Genomic DNA, 25,287 nt, shown 5'->3' on the forward strand with positions numbered 1-25,287 from the left:
GCACTTGCTTGCCAATGTTTGTGCTTTGTGTACTTGCACCACAGCCTGTGTCAGTACATGCTGTATGTGTGTGTGTGTGTGTGTGTCAGAGTGAGTGTACACTGACGTGTGTGTGTGTGTGTGTGTGTGTGTGTGTGCGCGTGTACTCTTTCTCCGCTTTCTCAGGAGCTGTTGTTCTGTTTGCGGCGATGAGCGTCTCAGTAATTATCTTTAGCTTTAACACACACGCATGCATGGAAACACACACACACACACACACACACACATTACACATTGTAGCCTACACTGTAGCCTATGCACGGCTGTCTAGTTTTCATTTCTGGGTTATTGTCTCCAACTAGCACCATAGCAGAAGAGGTTCTTAGCTTGTAATGTGGAGGAAATGGGTGAACAGCCTCTCTAATTACACTTCACCCACTGACACTAATTTACATACAAACACAATCGCACTCCAATCCAAACCTTCATTATCTCTGGATTCCATTCTGTAGGGCATGATATTCTGGCTGTTATATTTCATTCAAGCTCTGTTTCTCAGCATCACTGCTTAGTCATTACACTAACTGAGAGTCACAAATGGGGAAGTTTCCAGTGAGAATATGACCAAAGAATGTTGAAATTTCTCAAACTAAGTAACTAAAACGAACGTACCAGTATGAAAATGAGTTCTTTCTCCAAGCTCCGTGTCCATTGTGTGTCTGTGTGCATACTTTTTGTGTGTGTTTTCGCTCGGGGCCTATGTGTGCTTAAAGTTGCACACGGTCTCGACAACACCCTCTGTGAACTGAGAGCACAACTGCGCGTCTGTCTTTTCTCTGGGGTTCATACATTTTCCTCACACTTCTGGCTTGCGTTCTCTCTCAAACACAACCACACGCACCACATGCACACACACTAAATAAGCTCTATTGTAAGGCCATTACAATGTGAATGAGGGGCCCACCAGCTCCATTGAGATGTGTGTGAGTGAGTGTGTGTCAGTGCAAATAGGTTAGGGAGATTGATGAACTAGTAGGAAGGGGAAAAGGAACACCTAATCAAGTTAAAAGCACTCTATGATTGACATGCTGTTCCTGCTTGACTGACACTCTACACAAGTGGGCATAATGGGGCTGACTCATATGTGTGTGCCTGATAAACATGCATGCACCAGTGTGTTTTCAATAGTGAATGTCAAAGATGTGCTCTAGTCATTCTCAAGGCTGATGCCATCCCTGATTGTGTGAAAATGTGTTTTTTTGTTTTTTTTATTTTGTTTTTACACCAGCTACAGATCAGATAGTCCTCCTTCTTTTCCTTCCTTTCCCTCTTTTTATCCTTGAGTACAACAACTTGTGCAAGGAGCAAGAGAGAATCAGCAAGGCGCGCCATTAACTTGCACCGGTGCGTATCCGTCTGTGACATCCCTTATCCGACTAACACCAACTAACGGGCCGTGAGCTTTTAACGGGCCCGTGATCGCTGATGCCCGAGAAAAAGGCTGTTTGTGTCAATCAAACCGAGACCCCTCCCCTTCTTTATCTTCTCTCTCTCTCTGTCTCTCTGTCTCTCTCTCTCTCTCTTTCAGACACACACACACACACACACACACACACACACACCCTCCCTCTCTCTCTCTCTCTTTCTTTCTCTCTCCCTCGATCGCCTCCACTTGTGTAGGCACTCTTAAACCGGAGCATTTACGCACGGCAGTCAGTCGTTAACGGGCACCCCGATATCGGCGCTCCTTCGTCCACTCCGCCGCCTAATCTCCACCTTAAAGAACACAGATAAAGGGACAAGTGGGCATAGCGGGAGAGAGGAGAAGACAGTGGGGGAGACGAGAGTAAGAGAAATAGAAGAATGATGAAAGGGGGGAGGAGAGCGGATCATTCCGCCTGGCCGCCCCTGCTGATCTAGTGAAGGGGGAGAGAGAGAGAGAGAGAGAGAGAGAGAGAGGGAGGGAGAGGGGAGATGGCACAACGCTTCAGCATCCAAAACACACGGGAGTGGTGCGCCACCGAGACCTCAGCCCCGGACCCACCCGAAGCAGCATCATATTCGCCGCTCTCCCGTCACGCCTCCTCCCCGCTCGGCAGCGCCTCAGCCTCGGCTAGAGGTAAGTGGGCGAGTCGGTGTGCTTTTAATTCTTAAGGTAAACTTCAGCGGCAGGAGGCAGGATTGGGGAAACTCTCCGGATTTATCTGCTGTTAGTTTGAGCTCATCCCTCTGCCTGTTTGGAGTCAGTCAGGGATGTTTATGCTGCGGGTTTCTTTCTTTTTAATTATATTTTCACCGGAGATTTAACGACACAAACAGAATAGCAGACTGGATTTATTAGCCTACCGCTTTTGAGTTTTCCTCCAGTTTTCACGGTTTATCCTGTTTAACACACTGGACTTCATTGTTAATCTAATATAGGCTATTTAAAATTGCATGCTTTCTGTGGTTCCCAGAAACTGTTGCTATTATAAATAACATTTAGGTTATTATGATGAAACATTAAAATGACAAAACACTGGTTTTACATATTTAGGCCTACTTTTCAGTTTAAATGTGAATTTTAAAATGCTTCAGTAACTTTTTCATGTAGCATTTCACAAAATAGCCTACTGCATGAAACAGGACTTGGAGGAAATGCATCTTGAGGTTTTTTTTTTCATATCACATGGTTTATAATACCATTGGGAATTATAGTTATTCAAATGACAGGCTAAAACTTCCATGTGAAGTCTCCTGTGTCAATCCAATTCCAGCGCCCTCCTGTGGCTCCTAGTGAGACACATGCATACCTATAGTAAGAGGTTCAACCAGCTCTCACCTACAGTTGAGACACAGATTTAGTGCTTTCCCTTTACTTTGAATATCAAAACACTAGTTTGAAAAACCCTTTTTTATGACTGAGTAAGTGGCACATGAGACAATTTCCTCCACATCTTTATGGTGTCTAATAAAACTAATAAAACCCCAACTAAGCTATTTAACAGTCAGTATTCTTACAGAATTCCCAATTAGGATGACACACATTTCATAAAAGCAATGAATACAACTGCATTGGAAAAGGTAGAAAGTTAGTTCAGAGTTATCGTCCTCCTCGTTTTCATTTTCTGGTATCATATTTAAAGAATGTGACTGGAGTCTCTTCTCCATGACCTTCTCTTCGCGTGTGTTCTCTAAAGGCAAGGAACAAGGAGAGAAGGAACGTGAGGAAAGACTATTGATATTCAAACAGACAGAAGCAGAGAAAGAGGGGGTGTAGATAGACAGAGAAAGAAAGAGAGAGAGAGAGAGAAGGGGAGAGTGAGGCGGAGAGAGAAAAGAGAGAGAAAAAGATGCTGTGGGATCTTTTCTTCTCCCTGGCTCCCGGCACATACATTAAGATGCTAATCCTGGTCTTTTTTGTCTCTTTCTATAATTCATTGCATTTTGTTCCTCTCTCTGCTCTTTCTCTCTGACTTTTCTCTCGCTCGCCATTTCCTCTGTTCTGTCATGGGCTCCCCCCAGATTAGTGCTCCTGGCAAAAGGATTCCAACTCTAATTTTGTGGTATTTCAGATGATTAGGTTCAGAAATAGGACAGAAGTGCACAGAGTATGGTGCAATTAGAGGAATTCTCTGTAGAGCTTTATAGGACTGATTAGTTGAGGTCCCATCCACCTCTCCTCACTGCCATATTAACGCACAACCAGCTGTTGTTTATTTGTGAGGACTGACTTTTGAGCTGTGTTTGTGCTTTTAACTGTGATGTCACTTTATGTGTGTGTGTGCCAGAGGTTGGATAAGCCCTAAGGATGTAAGTTGTTTTCAATCAGCTCTGTAGTTACCAGCTGTGCCCTCACATTCCCCAGGGTGGCACAACCTAGGTACACACACACACACACATACACACACACCCGTGAGCATGCAGCTAGAGAACTAATGCATACTATTCAACCTTGCCCAACAGATTCACTCTTCCTTCTTTTTCTCCTTGTCCCCTTTCTCTGCAGACATTAATCATCACTCGCTCCATATCTGCGCGTGATACCTCCATGAGGTTTGGAAGAAGAGTACGTTGACTGCATTTCCTCAATGAAGACCTTTGTTCCCCATCATCCGGCGCAGCTCCCCTCTCCATCTGCCATGGTGACATGACGCACCCCTGAGTGGCTTCGCTCCTTTCTCCCACACACACAGACAATCTCTTGGGCTTGTCAAACACCAAAGCTCGTGCAGACACTCTCTAGCCACCAGCAAACAAAAAAAGACATCTCCTCCTGCTACGCACAACACCTCCCCGGCTTGCAATGACGGTGGCTGTGCGATTCCGTCGCCACTTACGTAGGCTCCTGCTCCTGCTGGCCTCCTGCTGTCTCCTCTCCCTCCTTCTCTCTGCATACTTCCTCTTTACCAACTCCTCCCCTTCCATGCAGCTTGGACAATCTCCTGAACCTGCCTGCTCCCAGCCGCTCTCCATGTCTCCGTACCGCCAACTCCCATACCCGTACCCACCGAACCCCCCTCACACACATGTCCACACTGATCCAGTGGTGCTGGTGCTGGTGGAGTCCCAATACTCGCAGCTGGGTCAGGACATTGTGGCTATATTAGAGTCAGCACACTTCCAGTTCCGCATGGAGATTGCCTCAGGGAAGGGCGACCTTCCGCCGCTGACAGAAAAGGGCCGTGGACGATACTCTCTAATCATTTATGAGAATCTGTTAAAGTATGCACATGCAGACACATGGAACAGACAGCTGTTGCATCAATACTGTACTGAGTACAGAGTGGGCATCATAGGTTTCTACCGCTCCACCGAGAACTCCCCACCTCTTCTCAAACTCAGAGGCCTCCCGCTGGTGCTAAGGACCAACCAGGCCCTTTGGGACTGCTGCGTGGTATCTAGCTCTCCCCTTCTCCACCTTACCAAGCCCGGCACAGATCGAGGGGCTTTACCTGGGGAGGACTGGACCTCCTTCTCCTCCAATCACTCCACGTACCAGGCTGTGCTGCATGCACGGGCCAAGGAGGGAGCAGGGGCAGGTAGTGGTGATAATCCAGGGCCTGGCTTCAGTTCAGGCCTCCAAGCCACTGTGGTACAGGATATGGGACTGTATGACGGAGTGAGGAGGGTACTGTTTGGCCAGGGGCTGGGCTACTGGCTCCACAGACTCATCCTGGTGGATGCCATATCCTACCTCACGGACAGGAAGCTTACGTTGGGCCTGGACCGGCACATACTGGTGGATATAGATGACATTTTCGTCGGGAAGGAAGGGACACGCATGAATGCCAAGGATGTGAAGGTATTGGAGGCGATGGGTGTGTGATAATGTGCATTAGAGAGAGACAGAGTGCAATAGAGGGAATGAATTCATGTTGGGTCAGTGCTGTTGGATTAGATTTTTCATTCTCTTATCAACTTCTAAAAAAACCAGTAACTGATGGCAGTGCAGTGGTGAAGAGATAAGAGGTGTGTACTTATTGCACTGTAAGTCTGCAGCAAAAGATTTTTACCAGGAGTGTGTTTCAAAGGTTGTTAGCTCAGGCACGGGTGCATCGAGGGGGTACTTGGGAAAGCTCATGCGTGTCTGTGTGCAATGTCTCTGTGTGTTGTGTACCAAGTGCATATGTGTTGGGGTATAGCGAGAGGGTATTTATCTCAAATAGAGGTTTAGCCAGAAGTAAAGAGGCCATTTAAGTGAACAAAGAAGTGAAGTGAAAGAGAGAGAGAGGAGGGGTGAGAGGGAGAAAGAGAGGTAGTGAATGAGCCAGTGAAAAGATGAATGGCACTTATTCCTCTTTTCCCACGTTCCTCCTCTTAGGGAAACTAAAGGAGAGTCAGCCGTGCAGCCCGCCTCTCAAGACATCTATTGTTTCAACACACACGCTTGCATGAGCAAACACACACACACACACACAGACACACACACACACCCACATAAAGACTGACGTGCACCACCTCCATGCATGTATTTATGTAATACATACAGAAATACAGTATGTGCACACTCTCATATGTATATAAACCACTCATTTATGTGGTATTATAGTATTTCTATGAGATAAAAAGAAACATCTCAGGTTTGCTGGAGGGAGGAATAAAATGGTACCGCACAAGGAATTTTGTTTGAAATCTGTGGTCACATTCTCCCACTGCGACCTCACCAGTAAAGGGCCATTCAAGGGAAACAAATTGTGTTTGGTGGGTTTCCATGTGTGGGAGCGTGTCTGCAAGACAGGTGAGATTTATGCTGCTCTGCGGTGATGTGCACGAGCTAAGACCAGAGGTGTCTGCCTGTCTCACTGCAGTCACAGGATACACATGACGGGAAACTGTGCGTCTGTGTGTGTTTTTCTGAATCAGTACTTTAGATTAGAATGTCACTTTCTGCCAGTGGCTGACACCTGTCTCATCAGACAATGGAAAAAAAAGAAAAAGAGGAGCCACCTGTCTGTGGCTGAAACTCGGGGAGATGAGAGGAATGGGGGGAGGCTGAGAAAACAGAAGTGCAGTGGGTGGTCAAGTGGAGAGGAATTCCACCCTTGAATATAAAAAAGAAGCTTGTATCCAAAAAGGATAAAGGAGTGCATATTCACACACAGTCACACACACTTTGCGCACACACCCGTGCACGTACAGATTCCCAAAATGAGCACACAAGCGCTCTCTCGTTGGAGTTTTCATTTCAAGTCTGCCTGACTCTTCAGCTTTGTAGCATAAATATACATGAGGATGAACCAGTGCCATAACAGAGGGGCAGGGAGATGTGGATGGAGGAAGCAGTGGAGAGAGGGAGATGGAGAGATAGATAGAGAGAGGGGCAGGAAAAAGAGAGGGTGATGCCACTTGAAAGGCCCACACTCTTTCCATATTTCTACTCTACTTTCTCCTTCAGGATGGTTGGTAATCACAGAGAGGAAGAACTAGAATAAGAAAAAAACAAGAAGAAAAAGTTGGAGAGAGAGAGGAAGGGAGGGGAAGGTGAAGTGTGGTGCCGAGGGGAAGAGCTAGCAGCTAACTTAGCGATTTCTGAGAAACAAAATGCTGAAGGGAAATGAGGAAGCGGAGGAGGGGAGGTGCAGGAGCAGGAATATGGTGATTTGTAGCAGCCCTCCTCTTAGAGATGAAGAGCCTCAGGTAGAGTTGTCAAATTACAGTTGGAACAAGGCTTATTTTAAGTGACGAGTGTGTATGCACGTGTAAGCCATGTATATTCATAATCATGTGCATCAAGCAGTTTATTTTACTGTTACCTTTTCTTAACGTCTCTCATCTTTGTTGTGATGCAGGGGTTGTTTGATCAGTAAAGTTTAGTTTTCAGGAGTCTTTCCCTTCCAGCAAAATGTCAGTGAAAAGCTGCTGAAAGGATGACTCATATTAGATGACCGTATGGCAAATATAGATCTAACATACATCTGAGGTCAAGGTGTCCGCTGAAAGGATGTCTCCTCATGTCATTAAAAAGAAGAATGCTTGTGGAATTCAAGGAATTATTAAATCAGGAAAGAGAGATGTTTCCTCAAGGTACAATTGAACCTGTGCAAAACTGTTTGGCTCTGACGATAGCTTTATGGAGTAGAACAAGTAAACTGTCATGGGTTAAATTCTGGTCAGACCAGACTGAAATGACATGACGATGACATTACAGACAAGGTTTATCCTGAAAATCGACATCTGGAGTGTTTGATAGGTTCATCTCTAAAGCTGCTATCGTAAATGTTCTAAATATTATTTAAAGTGTTCTGGCACCGCAAAAATATTTTTCTTACATTTAAATAGCAGTAACAAAACACCACAACACAAACATCCCGACGAATAATTATGAACGACGCACAAACTATGTGAAAATGTAAATCCTGTAGATCAAGAAAAGCTTATGTGTAACACCGCATCAAAGTGTGTAACAGGATGTGTTATTGACCAATTAGTAGGACAAGGCGTTTGCAGTTCCAATGTTAGAAATCCCTCCTTACCTCTGTAAAGCCAACATTCAGTCTCCTGCTCTCCCCGAGAGAAGAGGAGAGAGGAGGAAGACAGAGAGAGAGAGGGAGGCCAATTAAAATGCCACCCTCCTTCTCTCTGCACTCTTCATTAGACTCACCCCACGAGTTCATCTGGTGACAAACAATACCTACACCCCCTCTTGTCTGCACACACACTCACACACACAGCTGTATTTCCTCTATTAAAATGATTCACAGGGAGGCACCCCGTGGCTGACATTTCTCAAAATGAGGGATGATGCCAGTCAAAAACTCCCATCAATGATCCGCTCGTGCCGGTGCTTGTGTTTTTTAATTCATGCGTGTCGGGTTTCTCCTCTCTTCTGCCTTGGGAGAGTGGTCGTTAGGGAGGTGTCCGATTCTCATCTTCAGATCCCTCTTTATCACCCCCCTCTCTCCCTTTCCTCCCCCTCCACTCACCTTCCTCCTCACCCCCTCCTCAGCCGAGTCATTGATCACTATCTCTGGCCTATTTGTATTCCTCCCTAAACCTCTTGTTCAACTCATTCTCACTCTTTTCCTTCCCATGGTGCTTTCTAAAGCGGTGCCATCTAAGTTGAGAGGGCACACATTCATGTGAACACGTGTGAACTTACAAGCCAAGACAAAAATCTCTGTGCACATATTTAACATTTTTATGTATCTAGATGAAGTGTATAGTGGCTCAGTAAAAAGTACAGTTACCTCATATCAACTCAGAACCTTTCGGTGTTATGTGCAAATTGTCGGAGGAGATCCCCTGCATTTAGCCTGTTTTATATTACAACAATCCATCCCTTGTACTCCCGGAAATTAATAACAGGGCAATTTTTTAAATTTCATAAATTTGTTTGGGAAGTCAAATAATTACAACTTTCATGTGGTCTCATAAACCATAAAGTGCTATTTCGCCTTTAAGACAGAACAGGAAACATGTTTTAACATCTTAGCCAGCCAGAAGGTAGTTATTTTATGCCTTTCTTCATTGCACCGCAGAATGTACTATAATGGATAATAGCATGATACGTTTGAAATGAAGAGTGTAAATGTCAAGGCTAAAGTGTTTCTCTTCATGTGCTGATGATCACTTTGGTCTGGCAATGACCTAAAATTGAAAACAAAACAAAAAAAGGAATTACACAAAATGAGCAAAATTTAGACTTCACTGAGGGTTTTTGGCTCAGCAGCCTGCAATTTACTGTGCAGTCCTACTTAGAGTTAATCTTTAGACCTAATTAAGTATGATCCATATTTGCCACTTAAGTCAATGGAACTGAGCTCATTCCATATCCGTTTATTACTTTGCCAAATGCTATTACAAAAGTAATGAAGAAAAGACAAACAGTGGAGAAAAGATTTGAAAACCAATGAAGAGACACAAAGAAATAGGAGAAAGGGAGAGGCATACACGATTCTTTTTCTTTTTTAAATCGGTCAGACGACATCAAGGGCTGGCACCTTTGATAAGAAATCTTAGGTATTAGATCTTCATGGTTTTTAAAATGACAAAGTTGCAGGTGGGAAGGGAAAAAAAGAGATGACATATAGGATGGCAGAGGAGGACAGGATATTGCTTCCAGCATGATGCTTCCTGACATCTGCTCTCATTCGCCCCCCTGATCTGGACAAGTAGAATTATCACAGTCAGCCCTGCAGGGAAGGAGAAGTTTTACAGTTACGCTATTAGAAGGGGAAAAAAAGGCTGTTACATATTTATGTATTAGACGTTTTCATTTTAATGTTTTTTTTTTTAACATATGGTAGAAAAAACACACATTCATCGCTGTGCCGCTGTCATGAATACTCTGAAGAAAGCATCTGTCAACAACAAAATTGTCTTAATAACTTTTTTTTTGTTAGTTTAATTAACTAATTTTGTCAGCGCTCTTGTTTTTACTTCAAATTAACTCTGAGAACGTGGCAGCGCGCCATGCATTTTCTTTCACAAAATGAGGCAGGTTTTGCGGTCACAGCAATCACTGAAACTCAAAATCCTTGAGGGGCTGCCAAGTAGAATTTAGTGTAAGTATAGCAATGCCAAAGCAATCACAAGTACCTTGGATCCATAAATGCAAGTGAATAGATGATTTTGTAAAATGCTCCAATATAAAATGCTACACTGACTCGAATCTGACAAGCGAGACTGGAAGTGAGACAGAGAGGGGGGAAGAGTAAGCAAAAGGAAGACTGGCATTAACTGGAAAAGTGCTCTTCCTGCTCATCAAATAGAGATGCCTGACCCAGTTAAATTTGCTGGTCTAGTGTTCATATTACATGCACTGATACACACACAGACGCAAACACATGCACTGATGTAGATGAATCGAGAACTTTGACCTGCTTTTGTGCGAGACTTAAAACCCGTAAAATGTGCCTAATTTTCTTGTTCCTTTCAACCCACCTTCCAATCTGTTTGCGCATAAAATCCCACGCGCAAATAAGTTCTTTTATAACTACTTTTGTTATTTTAGATCTCCCAGCCAGGCTTAAGGCTGTGAAAAGAAAAGAAAACAAACAGTGCAAACGCAAGAATGACAGAATGGGGATATGGAGGAGAGGTGGTTGGTGTAAAGGGTTTGTGAAAGGCAGTGAATGCCAGCTGTCCAGATGCCTGTCTCCCATCTGTTTGAACCCCAACATCTAGCTGGCACCTCTTCCAGTTCTTACCACATACACATGCAAGTACACACAAACACACGCATACAGGCAAACACACACACTGTCGCTTTCACATACACAGAAACAAACTGGCAGTGCTTCTGACACTAGCAGTGTTAGGCAGCTGTGGGATTGGGCACAGAAAAGAGGGCTATCGCTAACGGCTAATCCCAGCGTGTGTTTACCTTCATCACTAGGATTGTCAAGATCTCTCACATGCTACATAGTCCCACCTCCCGCTAATCCAAATCCCCCCGTCTTTCTTATGAAGTATCTCTTATGGCCCGTTTTAAAACCATCTTCAGCTTTGAGCTCGGTATCCAGTGGACAGATTGGCTCCATATTGCTTAAAGCCCCCCCTCGCCCGTTCTCCCGGATCTGCTGCCGTTACCCTCAGAAAAACAGCAGGAGGGGACTTCATTGTATCACAGAGCCAGAGTTAGAGTTTTGCCATATGTTTCTGTCCTAGATGTCTGCTCCTTTATATTGCTGGGTGCAGTTTTTATCCACAGTTCTTCCTTCTCATGATGAAATACAGTTGTGCTCTCAGGCCTCCAGTTTGATGACTACACCACAATTTGCTTGACACAGTGTTTACTCTGTGGTTGACTTAGGTGTTAACAAAACAGCCTGTTACCATTTCTGTGGCTGACGTCATTTTTATACTCAAACTGCTTGTCTGGATACGTTTTGATTTCCAAACACATATTACAAACTAGGTCTGCTTGAGCATAATCTGACCTTCATCATAGTACAATGAGGCTTGGGAGGAAATGCACTCATAAACACACTCTTGCAAACAAAGGCAATGGTGTGTTACCCTAAGAAAAGATACAGTATGATAAAGAAAACATGGATATGGTGGGCTATGTCGAAGTCAACCAAAATTGGTGACAGAAATGATAAGCTACATTTGAAATATTTTGAAATGCTTCAAAGTAAGGTCATAATTTAAGTCAAATCTCATGAACATTATATTAATGTACTGTGTTTGAAATTGGAAAGTAATTTAAGTGTCAAGAAACTTTTTTTTGCTTTTTGTTGGGTTGTTTTTTTAATTTCTCAAAAAACATGGCTTATCAGTGAGATCCTCTTCAGGAGCATCTATGAATTCATCATTGAAGAAAGTTTTTTAAATGGTTCTTTGCTCATAACTACCAGTCAGAAATAGAGATAAAAATGATGAGTGTGATAGTTAAAGGGCGAAAAGTTACAAATACAGCTGTTTGGCCTCACAAGATACTGCTTGCTCTTCTGTTTTCTGCTATGGATGTTAGGTAGCAGAATACAAATGAGGTGTTTAAGCTAATATACTGCACACTTGGACACACACCTACGCCGACTCCCACAGATAGCAACACACGTTAATAATGCATTTCGACCAAGTGCATCGGGGAGTGTATATTGAGTTATAAATGCAAAGCACTCAGCTACAAACTTAATTTAATTCTTAAGTCTTTGTATCCACACATTTACTGTGTGTGTGTGTGTGTGTGTGTGTGTGTGTGTGTGTGTGTGTGTAAGATGTAGAGGATGTCATAACAGAGGAGACAGGGGATCAGATTAGGGGGCTGTGCACATCTGTCAGCATGCAGCCATCTTCAACACCATTAGATTAGCGATAATGAAGACACTGTGCATGTGTCTGTATATTTGTTAGTTTGGGAGACACACGGGAGGAAAAGGGTGAAGAAAGAGAGAGAGAGAGAGGGAGAGAATGAGACTGCCTGGAACCTATTCCTTGCTCTGACATCAGCTTCTCAGGTCTTGTAAATCAGGGAAGGTTCCTGGGGATCGATTAAAAGCAGCATGACAAAGACCAGTAATAGAGATGTGGCTCGTAGCTCAACAGAAAGGCCCAGCAGATTGAAATATACAGAGGATATACGAATTTCATAAATAAATAAAATATCTGTGTGGGAGCAAACAGAGGGACTTGCAATCATAGCAATAAGATGGGGTGGGAGAGCGTGAGGTAAAGAGCAAGGGGAGGGAGTTGTAAAAAGAGAGAGCGATCTTTCCTCCATGCTGCTTCAGCTTTCCTTTCAAATTAGAACAGCCCCGTCTCCTGAGAATGTGACATTTTCACGGAACGAGCGAGGGAGAGATGGAGGTTCAGAGAAGGGGTGGGGTGGGCGGACGGGGTGGTAGACAAATGGGGAAGGGGGGCAGAGAGGCGACTGCAGGTTCTCAGAAGCGGGAAGATGGAAGTGTAGAGAGCGAATCAGATTTAGCAGAGAAGGGAGAGAGAAGGGTGAGGTGGTGGTGGTGGTGTTGGTGGAGGTGGGGTTACAAGGTTTCACGGGGTAGTGTTAGGGATGGATGGAGGGAATGATGAGGAGGGAGGATTGTATGTGTGTGTGTACGTGTGTGGGAGGGGGCTGGGGTAGGGGTGGTTATTAGTCCACCCTCCAGAGGCTACTAATGCACTGACCTTCATTAACTCGCATTACTGTCGGTGTGTGTGACTGTGTGTGCGACTGTGCAACTCTCTTTAGTTAACACTCATTACTGAGTCTTTGTTTAAAGGCCAGTAAACTAATGAAGTCATCAAATAAGTAGAGAAAATCCCGATTCAAGTATTGAAACCAGAGACTGAGGTAACTTTAAGGACAGGAATAGCTTCTGGAGCAAAGCAGAAAGCAGAATAACGGCAGACAGTACAATCAAGCACACTGTTGTACTAGCATGTTGGTGAGTGCTGCCATTGGATAAGCACTGATGAGTACACACAGCCATCATGATGGTTCTCAGAGGGTTCACTTAAATATACAACAGAGAGACATTAAGACCTGTGTCAGACAGGTCGGGTGTTTATCTGTATGAGTACAGGCTGGGGGGAGATGAACCTGATATACAGTGAATGTGTTGACTGCGATTCTGTCACTAATGTTCATTCTTATGTTCTGTCTGTCTATCTATCTATCTATCTATTGATCTATCTATCTATCTATCTATCTATAGGCTCTCCTTGACATTCAGAAACAGCTGCGTTCTCAGATCTCCAACTTTACCTTCAATCTTGGCTTCTCTGGGAAGTTTTACCACACAGGTGTGTTTTGTTTATATGCTCTCCATTTTACAGAATATATAAGTGACAACTCACTATAATAAATATAATATGATGACTGACACAATAAAACTGTAAAAAAAAAAAAGAAAAAAAAGAAGTATTGTTTTATCATTTAGACTGAATGATTCCTACCGTATACCATTAATTTACTACGTGGGTTTTTTTTGTGTAGAAACTCAAAAGGTTTTGGATAAAGTACTTTGCTTTGTTACTGTAAATAAGAGCTATCCATGTGTTTCAAACTAAGCATACCGTTTATGGCAGTTTCATGTTAAAATGTGCCTGTTTTCACTTTTTACTTTCACTTCTACTTTCACGAAAACATTTTATCTCAAAGGTCATGCAAGGACCTTGTGGAGCTAAACATCTTCAACTGTTATTTGGTCTCATGAAGAAATGCAAGGATGGAATTTTTCTAAATGGAAATTTTCACATTATAATAACATTTGTTGGCACCCATCACAATCCATCAATTGAAAAATGGAATGGCCAATTACACGGTATTAACTGATTTTTATAAGTTATATTACTGTAAGATGCGACTCAGCATTGATCTGAGTCAGTAAGAGCAGTTATTAGGTCTGAATAACACTATTCTTATAACTGTGAGTAGTTGTGATAGAACTTGTGTGCCTTATATACTTGCGGTTTGACAAGTGGTAGCTCGCACTATAAGCAGTTGGATCAAACCTACCATTTCACAGTTTGATATAAACCAATTATGTTTACAGTGATGATTTCTGTTGTGCATCTAAACATACAGTACATAGCACACAAGCAATTGTTAACTGACTATTTACACTTTGATATTAAATACAAAATAAGGTAGAGAGGCAATGCATGTATAAAAAATATTATATTATTATTTATATATATATTTATTATATATATGTTATTTAATTATTATCATTGTTGTAAATTTAATGAATTCTTTTAAAGTAGAAAAAGTATTTAGATAAACCACGTATGGAGTATTAGACTTTAAGGCAGCAGTACAGTAATTGCCAAATATGATTGACTAAAGAAAAGATGAATATGCAGCACAGTGGTCTTAGTGGGAATAATCAGTCCCACTCAGTTATAAAGCTTATAGTGTGTAAGTTATGCTATTTTTTAATCACCACCTCTAGATTTTGAGGTATAGAGTAATATTTATACAGGCATATTTGTGAGGCTGTGACATACTGCTGCACATTTCTAAGCTCTCTTGTGGTTCCAAGGACGGATTTTATTGATTTCCTAGTTAAAGTGTCTAAATCTGCCGCAAGAGAACAAAGAAGCAGGATACACTGCAAAAGGAAAATAGAGTTGAAACTGAACATGATTATAATTAGAAGAAATATGATATTGAATGGGAGATATTATCATAGCATCTGTTATTGCTATGGCATCACTTTTCATCACTATGGTATCAGACTGTGCTTTAAGACAACCAAGTCGCTTGATGATATACTGTATACTCTTACCTTATACCAGTGAGGAGCTGTGTATGACAAACATTTTTAATATGCTCTTAATCTCCATGATGCATGTCTCCTTCTTTGTCCTTTTGTCCTTGTTCACATGTGTGTGTTTTTGTGTGTGTGCAGGGACAGCAGAGGAGGATGAGGGAGACGACTTACTGTTGAAGTATGTGGATGAGTTCTGGTGGTTCCCCCACATGTGGAGCCACATGCAGCCTCACCTCTTCCACAACGAGTCCTCGCTGCTGGAGCAGATGGTCCTCAACAAGGAGTTCGCTCTGGTGAGATGGATGTGTGCGCGCACTAACACTCGAGCACACACACGCACACACATGCACAGACACGCACACACATTTCCTGCAGCTGTCTATTTTGTTGTTGCTTTCTTCTTGCGTGTCCTTTTAATCATGCTTGCTCCCCATGATTGCATTTTCTTCAAGGTTGTCTGTTGCTGTTTAGTAAATATAACTATTTATTTGTCACAGCACATTACAGACATGATGCACATGTGAACTCTGAGACTAGGAATTCACATCCTATGTCTTAAGTGTTGTTAGGTTTTTGTTTGAAATGTTTTAATTTACATGTTTTGCAGTTGTGTTCAATGTAAATAGTATGTTGATTAAAAAAACAAAATGAGGGATGCATTACACTTCCCTCTGGGAATATATTGCAAATTGAAATCAGCTGCATATATGCAATTTATTTGGATGGAACACAACAGCAGGGCCAACCCTATAATCAGGAATGTCCCTGACTAATTGGCTGACTGAGTGATCATAATTCCACCACTGGCCAGCTGAGTGCCTCGTCACTGACTTGGAGTTTCTGGTGCAAACAGGTTCTTTTTGGGGGGTGTTTACAGTCTAGAGTGTTGCCAACTACGCATTGTCGCTAGATTCTGAGACTGTGTATTTTAAAAAAAAAGACTAGGTATGAACCTGCTAAATGGCTGGACCATGTATGGATGTCAACCAGGGGTTGTTAAGGCCAGTCTATGGAGCCACTCTGGTTTCCCTGCTGCTGGAAAGCTGCACACTGAGCATAACCTCTATTACAAAAAACTAACTACCTCCATTACATGTATCATTATTAGTATGGGAGGCAGAGGAATAACTAAACATAAGACACATCAAGCAGAGAGAGAGATGGAGAGAGCTCATCTGTAACTTCTGAAGAAACTAGCAGATTGAATAGCATGTAAAAAACACCAGCAACCACAAATGACACAATACGCTTACTGCAGCACAGCAATAAAAGCCCTGTTAAGAAATAAAGGGTTTATGTCCACTCAAACACCGGAGGGCTTTTAATCTGAAACGATTACAGGAAGTGTTGAGTTTGTATTATGCACATTGAGCAGTAAATTTAACACAACAGACAGGAGTCTGTTATGTTATGTTTGTTATAAATATTGCTGAAATCACAGCACAGTCTTTGTCTTTAATTTATGTGTTTGGTAATTTTGTCAGACGCCGTTGGGGTAATAAAATTAGGATTGGACCATTGCCAATATATAGTGTGTTTTGACCATGGTTTTGACCTAGATTTGGGGCTAGGAGCTATTTTTAATTTTAGCTTGCGGCTTCGTACCTAAGACCGAATCAGCGCTGTGCTGATATTCAGTACACCATCACAACCTAGAGTGTGATATTGCTTTTATACAACAGTTCTACGAGTGCCATATTAGTTAAATAAGCAACAACAGATTATGGTTTGTTTATTTCATCATTTCTTTGGCGACCCCAATACAAATAGTTTCGCAACTGGACTGTTGCTAGACTGTTGCTAAGTAACACATAAACATTTTCCTGACCTACACAGTGCACTCTAACTTTCTACTTTGTCTACACGTATCCAAGTACAAGTATCCTTTCCTTCCCTTCATCCTCCTTTGACGACCTTATATCATTTAATTCATATGTTATTTGTGGAAATATATATCTTTGCAAAGTTTGTTACAATCTAAGATAGATAACGACCGTTAACGCTGATTAATCGTTAATAGAACACCTGTGAAGCGGAGTGATACATACGTCCAACCAAAGTACTTTGTCGGAACTAGTTGTTGTGTAATGCTACATAGCCAACGTCAGGACGAACAGTTGTTTACTTACCAGTCTAGACGAAACGTAGTGAATTCAGCATCAAACTTCATTCCTTTACTCCCTAAGAGCTGTTTCCAGCAATGGAAAGCAACGTCAATGTTAACTTTTGTCTCTATCACGTCTTTTCTTCTACTGAAGTTAGCATGCTAATCTGCTAACCCCAGCCAATCTCGCCACTTTCCGGTAGCGGCTCACTGTAGCCTCCAGTCTGCCCGGAAGATGTAGCGCTGCTCACAGCGTGTAGTATTGTAACCACTCGTAGGCTATCATAAAGACAAAAATTGGCTGAAGCTCTTGTAACCAAGTCCGGCGGCAGAGAAAACTTAAAAATATCCCCTGAGCCAGAATACAGTAGGATAATAATTTTACTTGAAATGCATTTCATAGTGTACTGCTCATTTAATGCGCATGAGAGAGTTGCAAGTTTAATCTGTTGTTTATAGCTAATATAACTGTTTTGACATATGTACACAGTACCATATATTGGCTTGCTTTGTCTTGGGTCTTTAGGTAATGTAAGTATTGTGTTGTAAGCACATGTGGGCTGGGCAGGTGTTCAGGTGTTTGACATTTGACTAATGAAACAAACAACAACATTCACACTTCTGTCAGCACAAACAGTGAGAATGCTTTTACAAATTGTAGTGTCATGTACTCATTTTCTATAACAAAACAAACAAAGAAAAATATCCCAGTTGGGAATGATGCACTTTATTTTGATGGGCACATCTGAGCCCTTTTTAATCTGAAGTCCACAAGGTCGAGTGCTTTTGTTGCTCTGCTCTGCTTGGTTTTCCTCTGCATTGCTGGTATGTGTGTGTGAGTGGGTGGCAATGATTTGTATGACCGTGCTGTGTCGCACGTACAATACAGTGAAGTGTGGAGGGGTCGGTTCATGTTGTTGAAGGTGAATGTGATCATAAAGTGTGATCCCTAACCTCTATTGTAGACACACATACATATGCCACTCCCTCATCCCCTGGCCACTGATGCTTAGCTTTGACAGTGTGTGTAGGTGTGTGTCAGAGCCAAGGACAACACCATCAGTCTGTGAGATGCACCCAGCAACCATCCACCCTCACACTCACACACATACACATACACATGCTCACACAAACCATGTATTTTTTTAAATTTCTAACCTGAAGGCCAGCATCGTAACAAACAAAACACAAACCAAGTGCTTCTTATAGAAGGTCAGGCTGTCGGGCTCTGTGTGTTTATGTGCTGTCATGTCTTTTGCCGTAGTTGTAAATGTACTGTAACTTTTGTGTTTATGTAAATAACCTTCATGTATGTGTCCTTGTGTGTGTGTGTGTGTGTGTGTGTGTGTGTGTGTGTGTGTGTGTGTGTGTGTGTGTGTGTGTGTGTGTGTGTGTATATGCCCCCCCCAGGAGCACAACATCCCAGTGGACATGGGCTACGCTGTGGCCCCTCACCACTCAGGTGTATACCCGGTGCACTTGCAGCTGTATGAGGCATGGAGACGTGTGTGGAACATCCGGGTGACCAGCACCGAAGAGTACCCCCACCTCAAGCCTGCTCGCTATCGCAAGGGCTTCATCCACAGCAACATCATGGTGAGGAGACATAGCCGTTAATTACACGTCTGTGAAAAGCCTTGGGAGTGCACCCGCATCGCCGCAAGCTCACACACGCAAATATGCTCATCCATATTCACATCCATGTATACACTTTGATCAGCTGACATGTTTCTGCACATACATGAACCTTAATAACTACCTGTTTGTTGGATTTTATTTAATGGGCAAATATCTTTATGATTATTTCGTATTTTCTCTACTGTGAGGCGAAGTTCATCTTTTACAGGGTTAGAGGTAAATTTCATTAAGCTTGTTGTTCCACAGCTGTTGATTGTCATTGTCACTAGATACAAGCCAGTGATGTTGCTGTGTGTAGACACATTTTTATAAAATATCTTGGCCTGGCAGACGGAGGACAGATGTGTGTGTTTGGAAAAAAAAAAGAGGTGAGTCGGGTTGGTCAGATAAACATGATAGATATCACAGCCAAGTGTTTTTTTTTTTTTAAGTTATCATGTGTGTTTCATAACATAACATCATTGATCGTGCATGGGTCATGAATCAAACCTAACACTCAATGCACATTACGTAGTGTCCTTGCCCGCCAGGGGGAAAAATTGTTTGCGTAATTCATCTGACTGAAATTAAAACAATGAATTATAAATTGTTATAAATCAATGCAGAGTCATTTAGTCACAAGAGTCGGTTTGGATATGTTGCTTCACTGCTCTGCTCTCTTATCTTACTTTGAAAAACATTTTTTATCTGCTGTCTCTTTGTGCAAATAGGTGTTTGTGGAATAGTAAATTGCATGCTGATTGTTTCTTGCAGTCTTAAACAAAAAAATCAATGATGCTGTTCGTGGTGTGTAACCTCTGCGTATAAGTGTGATATGAATTCTATGACCTCGTCTCACCACGGCATGCTCAGCTCCACGTTGATTCAATATTTAATGGCTTCCCTATGTGGCTGAAGGGGTGAACTTATTTTTTTTTCTCTTCCGTGTGTATGCGAGTGTGCATTTGTATATGTGCAGGATGTGTATAACAGAATGCCCATTTCTCTTAAGTAAGTTGTCTTCATCCCTCCCTCTTTCTGTCCTCCTCCTCCACTTCATTCACTTGTCAGTCAGGCTCTTTGTCAGTGTGCACAATTGCTCCCTTATTGACAAAAGAACCAATCACATCTGACACCAAAATTACCAGTCCACATTGTTCTGCTGTATTTGGGTCTTGAGCAAACAATTTGCACAGACAGCTACGTCAATTTCCTAATCAGTCCTAGAAGTCTGCTTTTATTTCTTGTCATCTTGTCACAGAGTCATAAAAGAAAGCCACTTCCTTCCAATACAATGCCAAGCTTACAGTTTGACAGGCTATAATGTAATATTATACATTATCAATACAAAGGTATTGAGAAGCATCAGTGAATCACTGGATTAAGTAAGAAGCCACTAAACAAAAATACACATCTAACATTTTAGTACACAATATATCACAGAGATAGACAGAAAAAAAACAACAAAGAAAAACTTTCAGAAAACAACTTATTTTCCATCAGGAGAATAGAGGAAGTGGAAGTAGAGAGGAAGTAGAGACTGAAATGAAATCCCCAACAATAATTACTGTCAAGTTACCATCAACCTCAGCGATGGATGCAGCTTGTTCTATGAAGCCTCTTTTCCTATCATCTTTCAAAAAGAGCTATCAATACATTTTCTTTTGGCTGGAATAAACTTCTTTTCTCTTTTTCCTGTTGGGAATTTTGCTCATGAACTGAAATCACACTGATAGAGGAGCAAGAATACATGCAAATCAGATTCATTGTTGAAAGCTGGTGATCACTTAGCATGAGCTGAACTGTCCTCATGTCTCAGGTCTGTCACGAAAGGAAGTAATGGCTTGTTGATCATGTCGCTTTACTATAAAGACTCCAGAGTCTCAGACTCTTCAGTCTGGGGCCATCCTGCACTTGTGTCAGATATTTAGGTCAGAGGTCTGCTAAAGGAGTCACATGTAACGTGTTATGAAATTAGTGGAGGTTTTGATTTTATCACATAATCTTCAACAGCATGTGGAGTCCTCAAATTAAGATCATGTGAAGTGACCAGAAGTTGAGGTGACATTATGCTGTCAACAGCTGTTTCTAAGGTTGAGAATGACATGGTTGAGCATGACATGATGGAAAAGTCCTCTAAGTCTTCAGACTAAAGTAACAGAAATGAAAACATCTGCAATTCCGTAACAACTAAGCAATCATCCATCTGCAAACAAAGATCATGTGATCTGATCAAAAGATACAGTTACTAAATAGACCTTCAGATCACATTGTTCTGTCTAATGCTATTTACAAAACTGTATATATGCAAAAATATGTATTAGTAGCCATTATTAAATATTTAAAACTGAGGAGCAATGTGAAAGCGGTGCAGGAAAATAGAGAAAGGCCCATCTCTTGCTCCAAGACATTGCATGCTGCACTGACTAAATAGCAAAGGGAGGCTAGGAAAAAGGAAAAACAAACTCGAAGCTTAGCTCATGGAGGCGGAACATTTTTCTGAGAGGCAGTTTTTGTGTGATGATTTGTTCATGTGTCTGTATGTGCACCTCAGTCCATGCTGAATTTAAATTTTAAATGACTTCATCATAAACCGGCTGGGGAGCTTTCAGGTTCTGATAATTCATCTAGCCTCCTGACCTCTCGTAAAGTTACTGAGACATTCATTCACATCCTCCCTGTTTTCTCTGGCTTTCCCGTTTTTTCACTTCCAATTTTTCTTGCAATTTCTGTCTATTAATCTCTTTCTCCTCTGCCTCTCACTCCATCTTTGTTTGCTCCAAGGAGGACAGGACGTTGTCTTAAGGCTGTAAAATTGGCGTTTGTGTGTCTCTGTCAGCAGATTGAGAGCCACCCACTGGACCCACAGTATCAGAACAAATCAGACTGAGATATGGGATTGTGCCATGTGTGTGCGTGCATGCATGCGCGTGTGTGCATGCACTTGCGCAAACATGCATACTTGTGTGTGTGTATTTCTTTTTAAAATGTACTATATCAGTTTGAGCTATAGCTCTGTGGATAATTGGTTTGGTGAAATAGTGCTGAGTGTCTGTGGCTCTGGTGGCCTTCTCTCTCGCTCTTGCTCTCTCTCTCTCTCTCTCTCGCTCTCTCTCCCTCTCTCTCTCCCTCCCTCTCTCCCTCTTTCCCTCTCTCCCTCTCTCCCCTCTCTCTCTGTCCTTCTCCCTCGTGTGTGTGTGAGTGTGAACGAGTCTGGGGTGTTTTATAGATAAACCAATATCTACGCTTCCAGCCTTTACTCTCTATTTCACACAGAGAAGTGCTCCACAAGGAGTTCACAATAAAGACTTCTCTTCTCTTCTCTTCTCTTCTCTTCTCTTCTCTTCTCTTCTCTTCTCTTCTCTTCTCTTCTCTTCTCTTCTCTTCTCTTCTCTTCTCTTAATGATCCAATGAAAAAGCAATTTATTCATCAGCTATTGGACACTTGATCCTGCACCCTACTGGTCTTTTATGGTTGTTTATATATCATTTGTGGGTTTAAGCATAAAATAATTAAATATTTATATATTTATATTGGCCTTGACTTGTTTGGAGCATGCTATATTACAGTTGAAGTAAGCTATGAAGTCTCCCTGATAGTTCATTCAACATTAGATCTTAGAGTTAAAGCCAAAAACAATGATACTAGTGTTGACTCAGTTGTTGCTGTCGCTTATCCAGCCATAACATTGTTAGATTCACTTGTAGCGATAAAGAGAATCTGAGAAATTGACATCTGGGAACCTGCTTTCGTCAATCAAGATACAGAGTATGCAACTCACAGAGAAGGCGTGCCAGTGTACTTTAAGTATTTTCATGGCCAAGAGTGCGCAGTGCACCTGTTCGAGGAGGGATTAGAAGTAATCCATTATCATCTCCTCCTGCTTCGGTAAACAGTGAGTCACTAAAATACCAAACAGGTGTAGGTGAGGAAAAAAAAAAATTAACAGTGCCCTAGGAAGATTGAACTTCACCAGTGCAAATCAATGCGTTGTGCTATGCACCTGCATGAAAATAGGGTCTCTGCTGCTGTAGTGAAGTAATCTCAGCTGGGCAGCTCTTCAGGACTAATGCTATAGCTCAAGCACACTGGAGGCAGGAAATGGTGCGTCCTTTGACAACCCTAATTTGACACTTACAGGCCTTTTTCACAGCAGACATGTTGACTTGTCATAAGAGGAAAGCACAGGTGGAACTAATGACATTTAATGACAGCTCCTTTCTATTTAAGTGTCCCAGTAAGCTGTGTCAGTGAGCCACATGCACAATAGAAGAGTCCTAGAACTGGAACACCTAAATGGAACAGAGCCATCAATTGTGTTATTAATTACACTCATGCTTTTTATCCTATGACAAGTCCAAATGCCAGCTGTGAAAAAGGTCTGTTACACGCTGCAAGAATGTGACTTGAACCATCTGCAGAACTGACACCTGTGCTTCTTCACTGTGATAATTAACATTACCATATGCTGTATGACATGACACATCACAGTACCCCTGACCTGCTCTGCTGCCCGCTTCTCATATTTATTAACTGCCGTGTAGAAGAGCTTAACTCTACAGATGTATGCTTCAGCCATACATCTGTCATATTTTAAGCGGCTAGCTAAATTACTTTTGTTGTTTTACATCTTTGTAGCTGGTTTGTTTGTACTTTGGCCTTGAAATAGGTGATTGATCAGGAACCACCTGCTTTAGTTTCCTTTTTAATCTAAAATCGTTGTTTCATGGTGATTTCATATGCCACTTAAAGGGAAACACCACTTATTTTACATATTAAAGTCTGCTTACAGGTCTTTGCAGTACTCGTGCATAACTGGGAAAAGCTGTATGAAGTTTTTTGTGGCTCCAGAGGGAGCTGAGTGAAGTCTGATTAAAATGCCAGTGTTATAGTGTTATAGGAGTGCAATACAAAATCAGTGGAGTACTCTTTGATGGGTCATTGAAAACAACAGATTCTCATTTTGTCCTAGAAATTAGTACCTGCTGTTATCATAAGCTATTTGTTTGTCAGCACCTGTAAACTGAAGATGTGAAAGATATTAACAACTCCTCCCTTTGGTGTGTGTGTGTGTGTGTGTGTGTGTGTGTGTGTGTGTGTGTGTGTGTGTGTGTGTGTGTGTGTGTGTGTGTGTGTGTGTGTGTGTGTGTGTGTGTGTGTGTGTGTGTGTGTGTGTGTGTGTGTAGGTGCTGCCTCGCCAGACATGCGGCTTGTTTACTCACACCATCTACTATAAGGAATACCCTGGTGGACCTAAGGAACTGGACAAAAGCATCCATGGGGGAGAACTGTTTCTCACCGTGCTGCTCAACCCAGTGAGTCACAGAAACCACATACACAGTCAAACACACACTCTTACACATGCAAGCGGATATACAGAGAGGGAGGACTGTTGCTTTCTATTTTGATTTTTGCACCTTAAAGAGGCACCAACTGGGTTCCCCGCTCTCTCTCTCTGTAAAGGTAACTTCTTCTCTGTCTGGTTCATTCTTTTTCATTTTTACTTTGTGTGTGTATGTATGTGCGTGCGTGTGTGTGCGCATCTGTCTCTTTTCCTGTCAGGGGCTGCTTCTCACTGTGGAGCTGTGTTCATCTCCCCACTTTAAATTAGGTCTCACCACAGGGGGGTTGCTGTCACACACACATGCACACACACACACACACAAACACTGACACACACCCTTCCGCTCGTGCTTACCCCCGCTGTGTATGTCAGCTCAACTTGATTCTGCTTTGAATTAAGGAACAGAATTAGGGTTTGGTGGCGGTTAAGATGCTCGTCCACGTGCACATGCTCACAAGCGCATTATCCCCAAACAATCTCTCTCTGAGTTGAACCACACTCGTTCCATGCACATGCACAAACACACACAAAAATGCTCCTGGAGCAGCAGTAGGCTGTATTGAAGTGTCAGGTAGGGGAGTGCTGAACTAGAGGAGCTGTCAGAACTCAGGGAACATCATAGAGTCGTGCAGCTTCGCACAACAACCCAATCCAACCCTTTCTTCTCTCTCTGCACCACTTTGTCTCTGTCTGTCTTTCTTTTTGTTACTACATTTTATTTCTTTCTTATTTTGGCTCTTTTTCCTGATGCCTTTCTTTTGTTTCTTTCTTTGATTCATTCTTTCTTTGCTTTTTTCGTTGTGTTTTTCTTTCTGTGTTTATTTTGTCTTCCATTCTTTTGTTTCTGTTCATTTGATTTATTTAAATGTTTTTTTTTCTTTTTTTCATTCTGTCTGTTTCTGTGTCTCTGCCTGTATCCCTGTGTTTACTCTTTCAAAATGATAATAATATATAACATTTGCATAGAAACACAGTATACGCTTGCACTCCTCTCAAATGACAGTTGATATCACAAATTAGGAATCAGTTTATATTCGGTTCAAAATAACTCTAAAATTGCGCTGTTCCTAACTTCTCTGAATTAGGTAACACGAAA

General features: G+C 42.1%; 1 protein-coding gene across 2 annotated transcripts in view; it reads left to right on the forward strand.

The window, feature by feature from the left end:
* Window positions 1–1,656: 1,656 nt before the first annotated feature.
* The window catches only part of ndst3 (N-deacetylase/N-sulfotransferase (heparan glucosaminyl) 3), a 43,349-nt gene continuing 19,718 nt past the window's right edge, over window positions 1,657–25,287 (forward strand). For both annotated transcript variants that reach the window (XM_056372762.1, XM_056372761.1), the window contains exons 1-6: window positions 1,657–2,098; window positions 3,968–5,263; window positions 13,566–13,653; window positions 15,264–15,418; window positions 18,640–18,825; window positions 24,034–24,162. In XM_056372762.1, the coding sequence (XP_056228737.1) occupies window positions 4,265–5,263; window positions 13,566–13,653; window positions 15,264–15,418; window positions 18,640–18,825; window positions 24,034–24,162 (1,557 nt within the window). In that variant the 5' untranslated portion in view covers window positions 1,657–2,098; window positions 3,968–4,264. The remainder of the gene's footprint in view (window positions 2,099–3,967; window positions 5,264–13,565; window positions 13,654–15,263; window positions 15,419–18,639; window positions 18,826–24,033; window positions 24,163–25,287) is intronic.

The sequence above is a fragment of the Seriola aureovittata genome, chromosome 3 (assembly GCF_021018895.1).
Source record: "Seriola aureovittata isolate HTS-2021-v1 ecotype China chromosome 3, ASM2101889v1, whole genome shotgun sequence".
In the NCBI taxonomy this organism is placed as follows: domain Eukaryota; kingdom Metazoa; phylum Chordata; class Actinopteri; order Carangiformes; family Carangidae; genus Seriola; species Seriola aureovittata.